This window comes from Epinephelus lanceolatus, chromosome 20 (assembly GCF_041903045.1).
Source record: "Epinephelus lanceolatus isolate andai-2023 chromosome 20, ASM4190304v1, whole genome shotgun sequence".
In the NCBI taxonomy this organism is placed as follows: Eukaryota; Metazoa; Chordata; class Actinopteri; order Perciformes; family Serranidae; genus Epinephelus; species Epinephelus lanceolatus.
In genome coordinates, this window is record NC_135753.1 from 9899055 (window position 1) to 9915299 (window position 16245).

At 42.1% G+C, this 16245-nt stretch overlaps 1 protein-coding gene across 1 annotated transcript in view; it reads right to left on the minus strand.

The window, feature by feature from the left end:
- The window catches only part of LOC117264661 (cadherin-6), an 83044-nt gene that overhangs the window by 24128 nt on the left and 42671 nt on the right, over nucleotides 1–16245 (minus strand). Inside the window, exons 3-6 of the mRNA XM_033638809.2 lie at nucleotides 15864–16158; nucleotides 10194–10313; nucleotides 3808–3975; nucleotides 1450–1637 (exon numbers count right to left, since the gene is read on the minus strand). Of these exons, the coding sequence (XP_033494700.1) occupies nucleotides 1450–1637; nucleotides 3808–3975; nucleotides 10194–10313; nucleotides 15864–16158 (771 nt within the window). The remainder of the gene's footprint in view (nucleotides 1–1449; nucleotides 1638–3807; nucleotides 3976–10193; nucleotides 10314–15863; nucleotides 16159–16245) is intronic.

The following is a 16245-nucleotide window of genomic DNA, read 5'->3' on the forward strand; positions in this document are numbered from 1 at the left end:
ATGTGAACATGTCCATCATGTTAACACACACTCAACTGCATCACCCAGATGTGTTGATCACTGGGATAAGGAAAAAACAAAAAGCAGCCCAACTCTTTCTACCCTCTGCTTTCAAGCAGCATTTAGAGGCAAAAGAAAAAAAAACTGAAGCAGTTGGTGTTAACATTGGCATACAGCCAAGGTGGAACTAATGGTAATACTCCTCATGTTCAAGTTTTATTTCTTATCATTCTATTGATTTTGTACTTCCAATTTCTCAGCATGAGAGATGCTTTTCAGTTTTGAAGCCCGTTGTGACCTGTTGCCTTATGGGAAAGTGTTGAAAGTGTGGAATACAGAACTGTTTGAAATGTTGCTTATTTTCAAAATAAAAATAGTTTACCAAAGTTTCTTGTGGGATCCCCAACAGGAGGATTTTGTCTGTCTTTGACACTTGCACTACTGTCTGTTCACAATAAATGAAAACAAACTGATCCTTACGCAATCATTTTTCTAGGACTCCTATAGCGGAGTATGAACTAAACCATGATTTCTGTGTACTTATACCCCTAGTTAAGTTTGTATGAAAACCAGGGTTCCTTTTTTATGACATTTTACCCCAATTCCATGACTTTGTTTTAGTAGTTTAATGGGTAGACCCATACAGTGACACAGCCATACATTATTACACCTGCACTTCACAGGCATTTGTGGATAAGCAAACTCCTATTCGCTCATTAGACATTCATGTCGCCAACTAGCTGCATATGCCAATAGACCAGACAGGCACATATGGGTACTTCACAAAACAATCAAGACAGCCCTTTTTGGGAGAAAGAAAACTGACCATCCTGTAGATGTCAATGCAATTTAATGTGTATTTGGATTATAATTTTGATAAGTTTGATTGCATTTATTTCTTGACTTTTTACATCTAATAATATTTGATCGACCTGCCTGAATCTAAACGTACACGATTGTTTGAATTTAAGGTTGATGGCTTTCATGTCCCCTCATGAGGCTTCCCACATTCAAGTGGATCACTGACCCAACGCAGTGGCCAGATATTACTTATCCAGACCTCTATACTTGTTTAACAATAGAGAAAACAATGTATATTCAAGACTCTTCTCAGGCATTCTGTTAATTCTAAACTATTTCCAGGCCTAGAAAACTGTTTTTCCAATTTCAGAACTTTTCCAGGAATTTCATGACCATGGAAACTCTGGGAAACTGACAAAAAATGTAGATAGCAGCCGGCTGAGCCTGTACAGTTAGAGGGGAAACACAGAAACTCTGAGCTTCTCTCCTCTGGATTTTGGCAGCAGTAAGACTAAGAGATTTAAGTTAATGAATCAAACTGGAACTGTTAAAATGGGGGCGAAAACATGGGTAACCATGTCCCTAGAAAACCATTGTAAATATGACCCCACAACACCCTTCACAGAACACCAACAGAGAGCTCCTGACCTTCCTCAGCAAGATGACACCCTCCTGTGTGCTCCTGTTGGTGGTGATGTCAAACATTCCGGGGCCGTCGCTTCCGATGATCCTGTAGTCCATCTCTGCGTTCTCGTCGATGTCAGCATCCATGGCCCGGATCACTCCCACCGCAGACCCGACCTCATTGGATTCTGGCACTCTGAACTCATAGAGGGCTGCAGAGACACAATACTATCTTTGTGATTCTGTGGTCGCATGAAAAAAGTACAGAAAAAGAAAAAAGTTGGAGACGGAAAGGTTACAGGGAGGGTAGGTGAGTCAGAGACGGTGTATGTGAGCAGGGTCGTGACAACCCAGGTCACGCCCTTCTTTTCATGTCCACTTTCAGTTTTTCACACAATTCATTTCATTGATGTGTCTTCTGAGATTATATCACGATTAAAAGTATCATGGAGAAGCCCTAAAATCCACCCAAGATTACTTCACAAAGACACGGAGGATACACCAGCCTAGAAAAGAAACACCACCACCCCTGACACCCGCCAAGCATCACAACCTGCATATCTTTTTATGACCCTGTTAGTGAAAAAAGAAGAGAAATGAGTGTAAGCGGGTGAGTCAGAGAGCAAGAAGACAAGAGAGCAAGTCAGGGAGAGAGTGAGTCAGAGCCAATCAGAGAGCGGCAATGTACGAGGCAGCCGGGGAGGGAGAGCGTGTGAAAGGGAGAAAACCATGTGGGAGATTTAGTGCTGCAACGTTTGTAGATCAGCTGTGGAGCAGCCATTTCATATGCGGTAAAACATATTTCATTTCCAAAACAGACATTTGGCCTTTCACGTGAGTTGCTACAAGCGGTATCGACTCACTACTCCAAGTTTAGAATGTAACATAAATTCTGGGCCAATTTGCTCAACATAAATTAATTGCTTCTTCTCCTTCTTCCTTTTTTTTTATTCTGTAAGATGATTTCCTGGTTTGAGGCGGATGAATTGATGGCTGCCTGTCGGCCGCAGCGGCCCCAGCTGCATCTCGTATGCTTAAATAAATAGCCGGACTGCGGGAGGGAGCGAGCATGATATACACACAGCCTGCGGAGACAAACAACACTGACACACTAATAAAACATGCTGACAGTGTTTTGGCAACGCCTGAGTCGGCAGGTCTCTGTGACGCTGACACTTGCCTTCACACACACAAAAACACACACACACACACACACACTGGAAGCGACGCACTACGAGAAGGTTTCCCTGGGCTAACAGGTATTTAGCATTGGGTGGAAAAGAAGAGGCATCACTCCGGCAGACAACAATGATATCGCTGCCTGACACTCTACCTCCTCTGGGTGTCCCATTACAATATCTCTTCCTCTTTCTCCCTCTTTCAATCTCCCCCCTCTCTGTCTGTCCCCCCTCCCTCCGTCACAGCCTGTCTTTCTGTCGTATGCATCACTCTTCTTCTTTCTTCCTCTATCTTCCTCTCCTGTCACCTCCTCCATCCCTCTCGTATCCATCTCTCTCCCTCCTCTCGCTGTTCATTCATTGGTGGAGGGGCTGAGATGACAGCGTCTGCCCCCCCCCCCCACTCAATCCCTCCCCCGAGCTGGTGGGAGCGTGATAAATGGGGGGACGGCTGGAGCTCCGCGGTCGCGTGTGTGCCTCGCGCCTGTGCACACCCGTCGCCCACTGTACAGTAGGCGCTCGCTGTTACTGAGGGGAAACACGACGACACCGGTAATCTGTCAATCTGATCTGGCTGCCGTTTGCCAGATGCACGAGAGGAAGTGGGAGGGGGGAGGGGGAGGAGAGGGGGGGGGGTGAGAGAAGAAAGGGAGACAATGTGTGAGACTGAAAGTGAGTAGGATGGGAGTAGAAAGGGAGGATTGATGATTGATGAGTGAGAGGGTAACAAAAAGGAGGGAAAAAAATGCAGCAAGGACAGTTGGAGCACTAAATTGAGAACATTGGTTTTTATGGAGTAAAAGGCAGCAGAAGAAAGACTTAATAGCATGAGATAGACAAAGAGAGAGGAAGAGTAGGGGAGATAAAACCCAGTGAATGTACTCTCTTCATTTAATAGGGATTACAGTGCTGATCTGATGCACTTTGCAGGACCCTTCGCTCTGTCATATGGCTCTATATTTAATTATTCGCTGCCTTTAAGAGGCCCGCCTTAGTCACACAAAACCCAGAGCTCCCTGCAATAATCCAAATTCATTTTGAAACTGACACCAGATGGGGGCTGCCTGCCTGGCACTGGCTCACACTGACAAGTGGTTTTCATGAGTATTGGTCACTCTGTATGTGTGTCATGTGTGTGTGCGTGTGTGTGTGTGTGTGTGTGTGTGTGGAGGGAGAGGGGGGTGTTCCAGAAGGCTGTGCTCACTCTTCATGAAGCGTGGCGGGTTGTCGTTCACGTCGGAGAGGGTGATGCTGACCGTCGTGGTGCCTGAGAGCCCGCCCATCTGTCCCGCCATGTCTTTAGCCTGGATCACAACCTGGTAGTTTTCTTTCACTTCTCTGTCCATGCCAGGCAGGGCTGTCTTGATGAGGCCTGAGGAAAAGTGGCAGATCTATGGTGAGAGTTTATTCAGAAAAAATAACAGCCATCTGGTTATTATAAAGTCAAGTCAAGAGCATTTAAACAGCCCAACATCACAGGTTTGTCTCAGAGGGATTTACAATCTGCAGACTCATAAAAATCCTTATCTCAATATGACAGGTGAAGAGGGGAAAAGATGTCACCATGAAACTTTCCCAGCTGATTACTTGCATTAAAACAACTATTCTCTTTATTACAAGTTTACTGAAATTTTCTGTTTAAATATGAAAATGATGCATTATGTCATTAAATATGTCCACAACAGAAATCTCTACACTGGATAAAGCCAGGTTCAAAATTCCTGTTTCATTTTGTTTACATATTACAGTCAAGCTTTTACAGAGAGAATCTTACATATCTCTTTTTATCACCCCATAAATCAGAAAATACTGTCAACAGCCTTAAAAAAATTCATTTCTTGCCATGTTCTTAGGAATAAAATGTACTATATATCAGGCTATGAATGATATATGAACAAATCCCTCTATAAAAACCTTCAGATCATAGACAGGAATAAAAATGGAAAGTTTGGTGCACAGTATGTAAGTGCTACTGAAGTGGAGAAAAGTATGAGAAAAATTGCTCTTAAAGATATTAATTGTAAAATTCCATACATTTTTAGACCAGAAATGTTTTCATCAGTAGCATCTCCGCTTAAGATGAGACATAGTTGGTTGACTGAAAACAAATCAGCAAATAAAGTGGTCGGATTTAGTCATTCTTCAAGCCAAGATGCCAAACATTTGAAGAATTTACCACTATTTTTTGATATATATATGTACACACACAATACCTGACCAGTGTCTCGAACTGACAGTCAGATAAAACACTGGCAATGGTGAATTAAAATGACAATTTTTCACAATTTTTCTTACATGTTGTAGACAAAACAATAAATTGATCAATCAAGAAGATAATGGGAAGACTCCTTGATTATGAAAATAACCATTAGTTGCAATCCTGAAAGAATTTATCAAGGTTCATGAAGATGCTGCCACGGATGGCAGCTGTGCTTTATACACATTTCACTTCTATTGTTGGTCAGTGATGCATTTTACACATATTTATACAACTTTTTTGTCTATAATAGACCTGTCTGTTCTTTACCCTTATCTGTCCAGTGTTGTTATCTTGTTCCTGGCTGTTATATTTCTGTCTAAGTGCCAGAGTCAAATTCCTTGTATGTTTACACATATTGTCCAGTAAAGGCAACTCTGATTCTGACATTTAATTTGTTAAAAGTCTGGATGAAAACCTGACCTTGCTGAAAATTGCAGCACAAAACTTAAACTTTTAACCACTTGTATTGTATTTGCTGAGTGGGACTCTGATGCATCATCAGCAGCTCATTTGCCCATTTTACTCTTGACTTTCTATGACTGAAAGCATTTACTGAGGACCTTCTGACCTCGTTGACCCTTCAACTGTGGTCAACAGTGTCTTTTTATAGCAGCAGAAATAACTTGACTCTATAAATTCACAGTATTCCAGGAGTATGATCTGGGTAAAACAAGGCATCAGTGGCTGGGGGCGGGGGGCATGACCACCCTGATATAATTGCTGGCACCCTCACTGGCCCCTCCTGGCAAAAATATTTGGAGATCAACATAACTGCTTTTCAGAGGCTGTGGTGTACTCATTTTTTAAGCCAGTGTGAAGGTAGTGGTATTTTGTGAAACTAGACAACCCAAGGCATCCATTGGAGTCAACCATGTTGGTCTAGTTTGTTGTTCCCAGTAAATCTTTCTTTTGAAGAAAAAGGATAACCAGCCTGTTTGAAGAGTAATGAACCATCTAACATGTATAGATTCATAACGCATAAAAACAGGACTGTTGTGGAACTTTAAATGTTAACTGTGCCGACATTGGTCACATCAGATAATTAGTCATTTTAAATGTAAAATAAGAAACCCAAGTATCTTATCTTATGAAAAATTTCTGGGGGTGCCACTTTAGAGCATTTGAAGGAATCACGACTGGACTGGCACAAACACAGTGTGCATAAGTGAATGCAGCTATATGCGACTATGATATACACAGTATGAACAGTGCCAATAATAGACCCCTTTTACGCTGCCTCTTCATGGTCGGAATTTCACGCTGTTACACCGTCTCGCTGTTCTGTATAAGAGGTACAATTGTGGAATGGGGGGACAGAGTTGTCTCATCTTAAAGGCTGCACAGGAGGAGGTAATAACAACACCAAAACAATGTCTATACAAAAGGGACAGCCGGCAGGATTGGTTTGATGATTTGACGACGTGCTACATGTGTGGCCCACTCCCGGGAGATTTAAAAAGCAGTAGTAGCAGTTAGCAGCTAACTCATAAAAGAAGTACAAGAAGTGCAGCCCAAAATGTCTGCTAATTTGGAAAACACTGAGGTGAAGGAGCGCCCTACCCTCCGACCAGAGGACGAGATCAGCCGACATATGAGAGGGACAGTAAATAACTGTCATTGCCATGTTATGCCATTGTTATTGTTTAGCAAGCGCTGCTGATGCTTGTCTTATATGGCACGCCGTTTTTGCTTCCCTGCATGCTGTCTAAAATCACACACTGCATGGGCATGATGCTGCCATTGTTTGGTTCTGTGTGAAAATGAATAAGTGGTGTAAAGAGGGGACTTTGTAGTGTCCCTATAACGCAATATGTGTGTGAAATGGAAAAGGATTGTTTAAACTGCAAGTGCGGCAGGTTTGTGAACAACCTTCACAAAATCAACCCGCCCGCCTCATGACATATAAATAATGAACCTTTTCCACAGGTGGACTGCATACATCTAAAGATCACTGTACTCCCCTGAAACAGATCTAAAAATAAACCCGTCTGCATCAGCTGTATTGAATTAATGATATTTCATTTTTTAGATTTATGCATCTACAGGCCAGATAATTAAACCACTAAGAACATTTTATTACTGAAAGGTCACTTCTCTTGCGGAGTACGTGCGGTGGCGTGGAGCTCAGCGGTCACACAGGAGCACATTTTGGTGTCTGTGTTCTTATGATTTAACTGGTAAGTGGACCAAAGGGCCAATCAACTAAAACCACAGTGCTTTCCTTTAATTTTCCACGTGTAACATTCGCCTCCAAATGCATTTGCCGCCATTTATCTCCTCTTTGGAATTAGGACTCTGTTAATGTTCTGCCTTTCAAGTGCCGCGCAGTTGCTTACTTCTCCGCTCTGACACGTTAGATCTCCAGTTTGGAGTCAGGACAGAGACTGAGTGAAACGGTAATTGGCAGCATATTCAAAAGGTGCGCTCCGTCTCCCATCAGAGCGGCTTCTTAAATCCTGTCTGCTATTACACGTTTGAATTTGAAGCGGCATAAAGAAGAAGCAGGTTGGTGGGAAGAGAGAGAGGCAGACAGACAGTAGTGGAGTGGGAGAATAAAGATGAAAAAATAAATTTCACCCTAAATAAACTGCTTTGACAAACTTCATCACTTCCAGTCTGAATAGATGATTCATTGCATATCAAACAATAAGGAAGAAAGAGAGGCTGATGTGGCGCATCACTCAGGCTCAGATCAGACTGGCCTACGCTATTCAAAAGGCCCTCCAACTTGCTCTTTTCTTCCTCCCATACATAACATGGCAAAAAGGAAAATGCAAGCACAAGACAAGTTCTCTTTTTTTTTCTCCCGCCTAACGATGTGCAATTTATCTCACGGACAACACCCTGTTAAGAGAGCAGCAATCGTTGAGGAAAGGAAACAAACGTATGGCCGCTTTATAGCAGCATCACGCTTGCTCTGTATCTCTGTCTACCTTTGTTACTGCTTAATGACTACAATACACACACACCGAGGAGGAGAGGAGAAACAAATCCTGCTTATAATGTGATGTCCAGGCATGTCTTTGTGTAAGAGGGGATGTCAGCTTACATACCACATGTGGGATAAACCATATTACTGTTAATCCCTCCACTAATCTGCAAATGGCTTTTTTTGTCGTTTCCCCTTTTGTTTAAGCAAAAAAGACACGAGCGGGATGTGTTCCAAAGCGCACATTAATGATTAAAACTAGCAAGCGGCTAGATTTTTTGGGGGGTTGGTGATTTGCCACTCTCTCTACTACAAATCCCCCTCGCCCATCAGCCTGCGAGAGGAGTTGTTGGTATTTTTGGTTCAGTTAAAGGAAAATTCACAGCATTCCAAGAGTTATTTTGTGATGAATTGTTTTAATTTCCTTTGTTGGTGAAGCTCAGCTTGCCTCCTCTATTTCTGCTTGCGTTAGTGATTTGTTATGTCTTCCCAGAATGGCCACCTCCAGACGAAAGGGTGTAAACTTGGGTTCGGTTACATATGTAGGTGGGGAGAGCAATGGCAGTATAGCAGAAGGATAAGAGCTTTTCCACGGAAGAAAGAGTGAGGAGCTGTGCACATTAGTCAGAAAGCAACATCCTTCATGGCTGCAGTGCATGCTGGTCTACAGAGGCTACGTTATAATCTTTGCCTTTTCTATGATGGATTTCTCCCTGAATGAGTGAAAAATCTTGGTGCAAAATGATCAAAGAAGCCCCTATCTGTCTTTTGATTCCTGAAGACTAACACCAAGATCTGAAAGATCACTTTTGATGTTTTGGATTCTGCTAAATTTCATGCTGAGCTGCAAAGATCTCAACACAGCAAAACTCTCAACTACACTGGATAAATTTTGTCTGTAATCAAATCTTATTCTCTCAAGAGTTGACAGTATAGGACTTGAGCACTGACCTGTTCGAGGACCCAAGTTTAAAGCAAGGAATTGTTATTTTTTAAGCAAAGAAATCACATTTTTGAGGGGCTAAAGATGCTCAAAAATGTAATGATTTGTCCAGTCTTCATAAATCTTGGTAGATATTTTCAGTATGTGTTGGGGAATAGGCCTACCAAAGCATTTTGAACTCAACTCATCCGAGGCACCACGTTTTTTTTTATATATGAAGTGTAAAAAATGTGGTATATGCACATACATGTATGTGTATGTGGTATAAAAAAAGTCATACCTCAAGTCATTACCAGACGACAGAATTTCCCCAAATTTGCACATGGGGCCAAGTATCAGCCAATATCTAGATAGTCATATTGATCAGTGCACGTGGGCATGGCTGAAAAATATGCATCGGAATTGGGGAAAAAACTTATAACCACTAAACCAATAAAAATATTGTATTGGTGCCATGCTTGAGTATGGCTCAATATTGCCCCCTACATAATTTCAACAAAGTAGCACTTGTGGTATATCTCACCTGGATGTATAATATTTGGTGGGCACATGTAACACCCCAAGTCCTTAAAGAAAAACCATGGAAGTAATAGTAAGGACCCTAAATCCAACAAGATGTCAGCCATTTTGGATTTAATGTGCAATTTAGTGTATTTTTGACCATTTCCAGGCACTGTACTTTAACAAACTCTTCCTAGAGATTTAACCGGATTAACTTTAAGTTTTGGCCATACAATCTTAAGACATTAACGGTGAAAAGTTGATACAATTTTGAGATTTTGTGAAATGACGTTACCATGGCGGAACAGCCATTTTTCCTATTTCGTCATAAAACAGGAAGTCGTTTAAACGTAAGCATACACGGTCAGATCTGCCTCAAAGTTCTCATGCTTGGTAAGATTCCAGGCCTGAATACATCTACATGCCAATAATGAATCGTAGGAAGTAGGCCTTGTGTGACAAACATCATTGGATTTACATTAACTTTACATTGTGGGGTCTACATTTCACACACAGCAACATTGTTTCTCTACATAGTGGACACTGGAAGTGGTACAAAATTTACAATACAGCCAGCGTGCACACCATGCAAAATGCTGGCTGCATCGACCAGCGTCCCATAGTGCCCCCCAATTTGTAGGGACGCAGTAGGGCCTGTTCATTGCTACTTTCAGATTTAATGTTAACTTGAATCCAATTAAGTATTTTATAAAGTAATGTTTAGGTTTGCTTCATTCCTTTCCTTCATCCTAGTAAAGCAGAGTGTGTTTCTTCAAGGTACAGACAGTCATTTGTAAAAAGTCCTTTAAAGAAGCTGATTCTCTGCACTGAACATGTCACACTTTCTACGCTTGAAAGGAAAAGCAGCAAAATGGAGACAGGAATACAAAGTACACCATCAATAACTGTAAATTAAGAGTACATTCTGGTTGATTTGATTTTTAAGTCAACACTGACCGGTTTCTGGGTCCACAGAGAAGTACGGCTGCCCCTCCAGAATGCTGTACACCACCTTGGCGCTGTTCCCATACGTGGCGTCGTCTGCGTCTGTGGCTGTCACCTGAATTACGGAGGTGCCTGGGGGAAGAAGATTCATGACAATGATTTAGATCAACTCTTCAATACTGCTGAAAATTGCCTGCTGGATAATTGGTCAAGCTGATGCACCTTCTGATGAGGTGTCGGATCCTCTTCTAATCATGCTCATGCAGAATGTGACTGATCATCTCTGTCCCTTTGCATTACCCAAACCAATCTTTACTCCTTGGCCACTTATATCCTTATACATGATTGATTCTTGCGGGTAATCGATAAGTCCTAATGTATTTTTCTAAGTATATCTCTCTAAGCATACAAGCGGCACCGATACCGGCTCTTTGCAAACCCCAAGAAGCCTATTAGTGTATCCACAGATCTGGAGTGTCTAAGAAGCCAAATATCTGATAGCAGGCGAACGACTGTGATCCATTTTCTCTTCCAGAGAGGCTGAAGCCCTATTTCAGTAGAACAAAGGGAAACGGTTAGCCAAGTGCTACCTCCCAAATGGCGCCTTGCGGGGCCAAGTGTTGCCTCATTACATGCAGAAGAAAATTAATTGAGTAGAAATATTTAATGGCAAAGTGGTATAAATATAGAATTGTGCAATACAATGGGATAACGACCCCATGAAACTTCTCTAATTTGATGTCAGCTATGATCTGTAAGGGGTGAGAGGAGAGTTTCTCTCCTTTAAAATCAATGTCATTTGTATGTGTGGAGGATATAGGACCAAGAAGCAGAGAGAGAAAGACCACGGCTGTCTGATTTGGTGTAAGTGACAGTTCGGGAGGATTCCCGAGCAAGTTCACCGAACCTTGATCACTAATACCTTTAACTAGGGAATTAGACTCAAAGAGGCTTTTCTGACATGGCGGCTTTTAGAAAATATCACTGATCCACATCAGCCATCTCATCGCTGGCTTTAAGCTTTTGAGAAAAGAATTTTCTGACAAACAAGTCAGGAATAATCGCAGTTTTTTGTGCAGGGGGAGTAAATTACCTCGACTGTAATCGTTCAGTTGTCAAAGGAGCGGCGCATCAACGTCGTCCCACACTGAGAGTTCCGAGAGAAGAATGTCAGAGCCGTGAGACTATAATAAAACTCAAAGTGTATGTCACATTTAAAGGGGCAGTGTCTCGACGCAGTCACTCATGAACACATGCTCTGCCAAGCGGTGACATCACACCTCGGTTGTTGCCATGGGCACCCGTGCTGCCCTTAGATAAGTGCTGGCCTCTCTCTTGGGGTTGCTGAACCAAGTGACAACTCTGTCACATGTCTGGGCTGCAAGACCAATGTCCCTCAGTCCCTGAAGCTCCGCAGCAGCAGAACAGAGAGTTCAAACCATGTTTCCATGCAAGTATTGATTAGAAGCCTTTTTTATATTGTTTATCTATATTCATGAGGCCACTATGTACTTTCAGACTAAGAGCCAGAGCCAAAGTGCACGGTGAATTAAAGTTTAATTTGGTGCCGAATGACAAGAAGAAATGATAATACGAAAAAAAGCAAATGGTGCTGTCTCAGAAACTGCCGCTGCAGAAAAGTGGAATCCTCAATTATTCACTGCGATGACACAGCTGACAATGCCAGTAATTAAATGAAATACTGTTTTAATAAGATACAATACTGTATTTAAAAGATTATCTGCGCCAGTGCTGTAACCGTCACAGAGACGCTTTACCTTGTTTATTCTCTGGTCATAAAACAGCTCCGAGTCTCATTTAATTAGTCGGGCCCTCTTTGTTGAGTCTGCATCGTTATTATGATTGATAAAGTCCCATTGATCCAGTAAGACTGGCATTTTATAACATCTCTATCCTGTTTGAATCAGAAGCCTTTTAATCCCAGCTCCTCACACATACAACCACACACGATAATGCGTGTAAACACTTAATTATTGTGTGTTTTATGATCAATAAATATGGTTTTACACACTAAACGCACTAAATGCAGCTCTCTTTGCCTGCTGTACACAAAAAATGTTTTTTTTTTTAATTCATTAATTATTTCTTTTTCATGATTTATTTATTTTTATGTTATTACTAGTGTTATTCTGGTCTGTTTTTTTATTTGTTTATTTGTCTTATCTATCAACTAATTAATTTCCTTTTATGGCAAAAACATCTCCATGGTGGGGGAGGGCTGTAGGGTCAGTCAGGATTGGGTGGAGGTGATGGGGTGATTTCATAATGCTTAAAAACAACATTATACAGTGCAGTCGATAAATACAAAGAAAGAATGTCAGTGTTTTGAATTTTAAACACATAATTTAGTGAAGCTTATGTCGACACTTTGAAGTAAAAAATATCAATATATGTCATTTTTGAGGCAGTTTTCATGTCCAGCACAAAACAGAGCGACTGTATGTGGCATCAAATAAAGATGAGCAATCAAGCTATGTTATAAGCATGGACCTCCATGCTGGTTCTGACACAGATGAGGTTGAAAATCCATATTTGTTTGTGCTTGACGGACCACAATATTGCAATTAGGAGCCTGCTAGGTGTGCAAACGGCTGGAAACAGCCAAAAAATGAGAAAAAATAACAGCTAATGGAGGACTGGACATACTGGTGATTGACCTGCACTGGCTTATAATTCTTAGAGGCTGTTTACACGTACACAGTGACTTTGATAAACGGAGACATCTTCCTTCGTTTGTGCCCTTCGTTTACATGCAAACGGAGATTTCTCCTCTGAAAACGAGTCTTTCTAAAAACTCTGGCCAGAGTGGAAATTTTGGAAAACTCCGGTTGCGCGTTTGCATGTAAACTGAGATAAACGGAGATAAACAGAGTCATAGGCAGCTGACGTCACAGTATGCGCCGGAACTTGTGCCTGTGTCAAAAAGTGCGACCTATGTTGCTATGGTGACAATGGATACATGGAAGGCTTGAGCTTCTCCTTACACTGCCACCTACAGGTTTGGCATGCTCTTGTGTATATATACACGGGTAAGTGTAAACGAAGATCTTTTTGAAAACGGAGACAGTGAAATGTCTGTTTATGAAAATAGCCGGCCACGTGTAAACGGCCTCTTAGGTCTAAACTCAGTAAAAACATTCAACCTACAAGTTGGTCCTCAGACACTCTTATGCAATATTTAATCATCTATTCACTACATTTTTTTATAGGGACATCATCGCTTCGAATAGCGTCTCTAAAATAGCGGTCAGGTACCACTAGGAGTACTTTGGAGTACTGCAGGGGGTGCGTCATATTTTTTTAATGTTAATTTAAAAAATATCAGTCATGCATAATTTCTTAAATGGTTATACTGTGGTTCTATAAATCACATTTCATATTCAATATTCGTATTTTCAATGCAATTGTTGACTGCCATAAACTGTTAACTGCCACCAGGAAGCCAGGTCATACATTGGCCAGGGGGTACTTACAATTAAAAGGTAATGCCAGCGCACAATCTCTAAAGACTAAGGGCCAGATCCACAAAGAATGGATTGCTCCTGCTAATAGCGCCATTATTTGCGCAGAATTAGCTCATGCAATCTGCCCTGTTTTAGCGCATTATCCTCAAAAGAATTTGCTTTTAATCATATGCCGGCACTAACACGCCCACAAAGTTTGGCAGCTGAGCGCAATTTGCGGCACATGGCCCTGCTGATGGATGACTGTGAGAGCCCTGAGACGCCTGCAATGGGGTTCTGGAAAGAGCCAGATGCAAGAACCTGTAGTGTAGACACTAGAGATGCGCGGATGGCAGTTATAACCGCCAGGTCGATCGGGTGATAAAAATGAACAATCTGATTAATGGCGGATGGGTTATGGGCGGGTGAAAATAATAGCCTAATAACTTTTATTTAAATCGCACCCTTTAAAAACAAAGTTTACAAATTGCTTTGACAAACATTAATGAGGGGAAAATGTATTGCATGCTCTAAAATGTGAAATGAGCCTACTTGTGTCGTGTGCAATACAATAGGCCCTCTATATCATCATGCTTATATCCCGCTGATAAATAATGTATGATTGGCTGGGCAAGCATACTCTTTAAATGTGTCATGTGGAAGGGTTTATTTAACACAGTGATCCCCGCAGCAGCAGAAATGAGTGTCTCCTCATTAAGAGTGCCAATGTGCGCCTTTACGCACGGAGTAACGGCGCCATTTTATTGATTATTTTAATGTCAGTCAGCTGACGGGATCGGTCAGGATCTAATCTTTCCTGATAATATAAACATGCGGGTGCGGGTGGATGCGGGTCTGTAATTACAGAAAATTAATTTGCTCGGATGGGTGGTGGATGGATGATTGATGGATAGATGCGGATTCGGGTGCCGTCAGAGCCCATCCGCGCATCACTAGTAGACACTAATTTGACAATGCCAGGTAAAGCATGGGATCTCTGGGTGGCAGGCTCAATGTCATCCTTGATGTCATCTAGTAGCGCAAGGATCATGCGGCCTGGCAACCGGTATCTGCAAATGATTTCATTGTCACTTGAATCAAAAAGTGATACTCTCTTCCGATAAATCCTTTCTGGTGCGCGCCTGCCATTACGGTGCCTTCGCCTGGCTACAATCACTGCTGCCATGATTACCGGAGTCCTGGCATGACAGCCCTTATATAGGCTATGCTCCACAGTTACCACCAACTGAGTGAAATTTGCAATCATTTTGCGTGAGAGAGAGAGTGAGAGAGGGAGAAAGAGAAATTGCGCGGATTTAATACACGGGTCTCACTGGCGTTAAATAGCACCGCTTTACTGCCTGTGGCAATTAGTGCTGGTCTTTGTGGATTAGGTGGTATTTGCAATGAGGCTTATTTGCATAGGAAGGGGGCAATTTTGCGCAGAATTTATGAATATTTCCTAATTTACATGCATGCGAATTGGACCGGCACAGCTAGGAGTGGCAGTGCAGTTTGTGTTCAGTTTGCGTGCATTTCACCCTTTGCGTGTGCTTTGTGGATTGCACGCTATTTTTTTCTCTCATTTGCACAGGTTTAGCGGTCGCAAAAGCAGTGCAATCCTTTTGAGGATCTGGCCCTAGGTGTGAAATATGGTTGAAGAGATTCACAATACTAGTGTTTTGGAAAATGTATTTAAAAATCATTATCTTAACTCAAGGTCCACCTACTTCCAGAGCTTTCAACCACACTTCACAGTCCTCATCATCAGCTGGATGGAGTTTCTGCTGATGAAGACCATGGTATGCTGTTTAAGGCTTTGGAAAAAGCAAGTAAGTGGACCTTGAGTTTTTTGTCAAACAATTTCCAAGGTCAAAGCTGAATCTTCACGCTCAATCAAATTGATCTTTGATGCAGTAAACCATTGTTGTACCATTAAGTATAACATCAAACATAATCTAAAAACATGTACAACTACAAGGGCACATCTGCTCCAGACTTTATGGGCTCTTCCTTGGCCCATGCTTCGGCCTTCCACCAAGTTTCATTAAAGTCAGGCTGGTAATTTTTCTGTAATCTTGCTCACAAACAGACAAACCAAACCAAAAACACAATATCCTTGGCAAAGGTAACTACAACTTCAGAAACTCACTTTGCTAGTTTAACTTGTGGAATAACTAGCTTGTGGAATTATGAGGAATATACAGCAGGAACTCACCGATGTCAGACATTTCAGGGACCGAGGCCATGTACGGGTCCTTGGTAAATCGAGGCTCGTTGTCGTTGATGTCGTGGATCTTGATGATGAACTCAGACTGACCCTCCAGTGCCTCGTTGGTGAAGCGGTTGACAGCTTTGGCGTGGAGGATGTAGTAGGCCTTCTCCTCTCGGTCCAGCCTCTTGGTGGCGTGGATGTCCCCTGACTTCTCATCGATCTTGAAGAGAGTCCCCGCTCCCTCCCCTGTGAGGACGTATCTCACACTTCCATCTCCTCGATCTGAATCTGAGTGAAGCTTTGGAGAGAAGCACAAATATGATAATGTAGATCCTTGCAGCTCCAGAACAACAATTTCAGGCAACAGTTTGTGGCGTTTTCATTT